This window comes from Poecilia formosa, unplaced genomic scaffold (assembly GCF_000485575.1).
Source record: "Poecilia formosa unplaced genomic scaffold, Poecilia_formosa-5.1.2 Scaffold592, whole genome shotgun sequence".
NCBI lineage: Eukaryota > Metazoa > Chordata > Actinopteri > Cyprinodontiformes > Poeciliidae > Poecilia > Poecilia formosa.
In genome coordinates this window covers 28,399-33,905 of record NW_006800531.1, presented here as the reverse complement: position 1 = coordinate 33,905, position 5,507 = coordinate 28,399, and the positions used below count along the sequence as shown (strand labels likewise).

At 38.4% G+C, this 5,507-nt stretch overlaps 2 protein-coding genes across 2 annotated transcripts; both read left to right on the top strand.

Moving 5' to 3' along the window:
* The first annotated feature begins 1,181 nt into the window (after nucleotides 1-1,181).
* LOC103129929 (protocadherin gamma-C3-like) lies at nucleotides 1,182-3,003 on the top strand. Its single transcript, XM_007541168.2, has one exon. The coding sequence runs from the start codon at nucleotides 1,375-1,377 to the stop codon at nucleotides 3,001-3,003; it is 1,629 nt and encodes a 542-aa protein (XP_007541230.2). The 5' UTR covers nucleotides 1,182-1,374.
* Nucleotides 3,004-3,681: 678 nt separating this feature from the next.
* LOC107834347 (protocadherin gamma-A4-like) lies at nucleotides 3,682-5,503 on the top strand (the record flags this gene model as incomplete). The annotated part of the gene is made up of 1 exon (XM_016665501.1): nucleotides 3,682-5,503. A coding segment is annotated over exon 1 (1,620 nt), but the record flags the coding sequence as incomplete, so codon positions are not given.
* Nucleotides 5,504-5,507: the final 4 nt, after the last annotated feature.

Genomic DNA, 5,507 nt, shown 5'->3' with positions numbered 1-5,507 from the left:
GATAATGGCAACGCGTCACTCTCAGCAACAGCTACTGTGATTGTCAAACTTGTGGAGCCAAAAGAGGCTTTTGCAGCTTCAGATGTTAAAAGTGCAGTACAGGATGATGAGGGTAATAATGTGACTTTTTACCTGATGATCACTCTGGGTGCAGTTTCAATTCTGTTTATCATCAGTATCATCGTATTGATTGCAATGCAGTGCTCCAAATCCACAGACTATACTTCTAAATATCTCCAAGAGACTAATTATGATGGGACACTGTGTCACAGCATCCAGTACAGATCTGGAGACAAACGCTACATGTTGGTTGGACCCAGAATGAGCATAGGATCTACTATTGTACCTGGAAGTCATGCAAACACACTGGTGCTACCTGACAGGAGGAACGCCTGTGAGGTAAGACATTGTTTCTATTTATGCTTATTAAGATATCAGAGTTATAACAGTAAAGAACAGTTTTAACCTGCATCTATCAAGAGCACTAGAAGAGATCGTCATCATTATTATTGTTATTATTTATTTTTTTTCTAATATTTAATTGGATGTTGCTTTTTTTTTAATTAACTTTTAATTTCTTGTTATATTTTGCTGACTTGTTCTTGCGCTGTCCATGGTGCAAGTTTTTAAAAACTTGATTCAGCATTTCCTTTGTCTCGGAAAGCAACACTCCACCGCATTTTCCTTAAGTAAATAGTAAAGCAAGGTATAAGAAAATACCATGTACCATTTTACATAGTACATGTGAAGCATGTACCATGTAAAATTACTTCTGCCTTAGCTAAATTAATTTAATCAGTTCAGGATATTTGAATGTTTTCAATATGATTAAATGTATCCAATATAATGCAAATGAATGAATGAATGAATGAATGAATGAATGAATGAATGAATGAATGAATGTTACTTAAAAATGTACACAATGCAAATTATATTTTCTGTACAAATAAAAGTTTAAAGTCTTTCGATAACATTGTTGCAAAGCTTACTCGTTGAGTTATTTTTTAAATGTTCGTTATTCTTATTCGTTTCCACAAAGAGACACGGGAGCATTTGGTTTGGTATTAGATTGAACGCGAGTGAAAATGTAAAAGAACATCCTGGTTTCATGTATTGTGTTTCCGTTACCACTTGGTGTCAGTGTGGCCTTGACCATTTCTGTGCGCCTTGTTTTAAAATGCTCTGCCTCGTTTGTGTCGATATATTAAACAGACGTGGTGTGCGGACGAAATATACATCGCAGCAGGGTTTATGTTTAAAATTGAGGATAGCTGGTCCTTTTTACGCAAAGATCTTTAGAATGACACTCTGAATGCTGTTGCAACAAGAAGGCCTCCATGAAAATCGGATATCTGTGTTCATGTGTAAAGAAATATGTCACATATTCGTTTCGCAATGAGAGAAGGAAGACAAAGGCGCCGGCTGAGCTGTTGGTGGTTTGCTGGGATTTTTCTGCTGTGCTCTGTGGATATGATTTTGGGTCAGCTGAAGTACTCCGTTTCTGAGCATGTCAGCGTCGGATCCGCGGTTGGGAATGTTGGCAAGGATTTGGGATTGGACCTCAACACTTTGACAAGCAGACGATTTCGCATTGTTTCGAACTCAAATCACTCCCTGTTTGAATTAAATCGGAACAACGGAGTGTTGCACGTTGCGCAAAATATGGATCGGGAAGAGCTCTGTGATGGAACAAAGGTTTGTTTGATAAACCTTAAAATTGTTGTTGAAAACCCTCTGGAAATACATTATGTTAGTGTAGAAATAATTGATATCAATGACCATTCACCGTCTTTTCCTGAAACCGAGCAGCGGCTGGAAGTAGCAGAGAACACTCCTCCTGGCACTCGTTTCCAAATCCATGCTGCTAGAGATCCTGATTTTGGCATACAGTCGGTTCGATTGTATAGATTAAGTCAAAACGATTACTTCGATATTCAAGTTAAAGAAAGCGAGGAAGACAAAATACCATTTTTAGTGCTTAAAAAGCCTTTAGACCGAGAAGGCAAATCAGAGCATCATTTAGTGTTAACGGCTCTGGATGGGGGCACACCATCACGATCTGGAAACCTTAATTTAACTATAACTGTATTGGATGTAAATGATAATCGTCCTGTGTTCAGCAAAGATATTTATACTGTCTCTTTAAATGAAAACGCTCCGCTAGGAACTCTTGTAATCAAAGTAAATGCAACAGATTCAGATGAAGGCCTGAATGGTGAAATTGAGTACACCTTTGGAAAAACACAAAAGAAAAAGGTGTATGATATATTTGAGTTAGATAGCATCACTGGTGAAATTAGAGTTAAAGGAAAAGTTGACTTTGAGGAAACAGAGATATACAGATTAGATTTGCAAGCTTCAGATAAAGGCCAACCACCCTGGACAGGTGAAAGTAGAGTTGTGATTAAATTAAAAGATTTAAATGACAATAAACCCGAAATTGAAATAACATCATTGTCCAGCCAAATACCAGAGGATTCAAAACCTGGCACAGTTGTCTCGCTTATCAGTGTCACAGACAGAGATTCAGGCATGAATGGAAAAGTTATTTGTAAAATATCGGATAATGTTCCATTTGATTTGACACCATCTATTGAAGAGAACATGTACTCCTTGGTTACAAAGGGGCGTTTAGATCGAGAGACTGAATCTCATTATGACATCACCATAACTGCTACTGACTGTGGGGAACCCAGACTTTCAGCAGCGAAGACTTTGCAAATTCATGTGTCAGATATTAATGATAACAGGCCGGTCTTCAGTCAGAATCCATTTGAAATGTATCTAGTAGAAAACAATGCACCAGGTGTGTCGGTCTTTTCTATAACGGCATCAGATGAAGATGTGAACGAAAATGCAGCGATGACATACAGCATCAGAAAAAGCGATGGGGTTCAGGGTGATGTGGCACATTTTTTTAACATCCATTCCGAAAACGGACAAATATCTGCATTGAAAAGTTTCGATTTTGAAAGTAGAAAAACTTTCCANGATTATTTGTAGATTTTGTCTGTTTTGATTTACATTGTGTGGGTTGTTCAATTAGCTATCTTACTCTTTTGAACCTCACAAAAGCTGGCATGTAATTAGTCAACTGAATGACTGGAAAACAACCATCAGCAGGATTTCAGATGTTTGTTGGATGTACTAAATGAAACAGATATTTATGCATTGCATTCTCCTGGAGGAAGCAGGGAGACACGTTTATGTTTTATTTCATTTTTATTGTGAGCCCATTTTCTATCTTAATGTTTGTAGATATTATTTAGTTTTCATGGTGATTGTATTGATTCAGGTGGAAGATGTAATAAATAATCTCCCGTGTACGCTCCACTGAACTGTGTTTAACTGCAGGAAGACCATTTCAAGACAGTGCAAAAGATAAACAGGATAAAGACAAGAACCCAGAATATGTGTTTTTAACTTTATGTCAAAATGGCACAAATAAAATCACTGAAAGTTCAGTTTAAAACAATTAATGTTGCAACACATTAAACATTTAAGGAAAAAAAAAAAAGGAAAAAAAAAAACATTTTCAAGTTTTTTTTTTTTCTGGCTCCTAATTTTGTTGGAATATATTATATGCTCAACAAAATGTCAGGCTAAGCTGGAAGGAACCATCGCGCATTCTTTGGCAGTAGGTGGTGCTGATGCACTTAATTTGACAGAGGTAGAAAATGGGTATCCTTCTTTTCATGTGTGTTCAGTAACAACCATAATAGACGGTTTGAAAGGACGGGACAAAGCATCTTCCCTCTTCCGCTCAAATAATTATTTACTTGGGATTTATTGCCTTTTCTTTATTCAAAAGAAATTTACGACCAAGAAGAAATTTTATTGAAGAAATTAGGGACATTTACCGAAAGACACATTTTCAGAAACAATGGAATTGACGGACATGAAAAAACAATGGATGGATGTATGGACTTCCTTTTGTCTGGCGCTGATCGTTATGAAATTTGAAGGAATTTCAGCTCAACTCCGATATTCTGTCCAGGAGGAATTAAAATCTGGGACCCCAGTTGGAAATGTAGCCAAAGATCTTGGTTTAGATCTAGGAAAACTGGCGGACAGAAACCTGCGCGTCGTATCAGCAGCAAAGCAGGATCTATTTAAGGTAAATCCGAGAGATGGCGTTTTATTAATAAACCACAGAGTAGACAGAGAAGAGCTTTGTGCAAAAACCGTCCCATGTGTAACAAATCTTAAAGCTGTTGTCGAAAATCCTCTTGAAATGCACCAGATCATGGTTGAGATTCTCGATGTAAATGACAACTCACCCAAATTTCCAGAGGAAAACTACACACTGGAAGTGTTGGAGTCCGCTATCGTTGGTTCTCGATTTCAGGTGGAAGGAGCACACGACTTGGATGTCGGGTTGAACTCCATAAATTCATATAAGCTGAACCATAATCAGTATTTTCGGCTGGATACAGACGCCTTCGGGGAGGAAGGAAAGGTTCCTTTTTTAGTACTTCAACGCTCTTTGGACAGAGAACATACTCCTCAACACTGGCTGCTATTAACAGCGACAGATGGAGGTAAACCAACAAAATCAGGAACTGTGAATATCACTGTCATATTATCGGATATTAATGATAACGCTCCCGTTTGTGATAAACAAAAATACACCGCAACAATAAAAGAAAACGCCCCGGTCGGGACGTTCCTATTAACCGTAAGTGCATCTGACACAGATGAAGGTGTGAACGGTGAGGTTGAATATTCTCTGAGGAGTAAGCATCGTGGGCCATCGTCTGAGCAGTTTGACTTGAACAGCAAAACTGGAAAATTAACAGTGAAAGGACAACTGGATTACGAAGAAAAACAAATGTACGAGCTTAAAGTTCTGGCATCAGATAGAGGTTCTGTTTCTCTCTCCACGCAATGTAACGTGGTTATAAGAGTGGAAGACGTAAACGATAACCAGCCCGAAATAGACATTACGTCCCTTTCCAGTCGTATTCCAGAGGATGCAGCACCAGGAACCGTGGTGGCGTTGATGGACGTGACAGATCGTGACTCAGGTGTGAACGGACAGGTGGTGTGCAGCTTGTCAGATTCTTTACCGTTTGATCTGAAGCCATCACCTGATGGCCAGTCGTACTCTTTAATTACAAAGGACTACTTAGATAAGGAGATTAGTCATATGTACAACATTACAATAACAGCAAAGGATTTAGGCAGTCCTTCTCTGTCGTCGACTAAGCTGATACAGGTAGACGTGCTAGATGTAAATGATAACAGCCCTTTGTTTGCTGAAAATCCTTACACTTTTTATGTGCCTGAAAATAACAAGGCTGGACTGTCTATTTTTTCTGTAGCAGCCACTGATGCTGATGGAGGTGAAAATGCGGTAGTTTCATATTTCCTTAACCGTAAGAGTACGGGTTCCTCTGTAACCTCCTTTTTAAATATAAATGAAGGTAATGGCACAATATCAGCTCTGAAAAGTTTCGACTTTGAAACTCTAAAAACTTTCCAGTTCCAAGTTGTCGCCACTGATT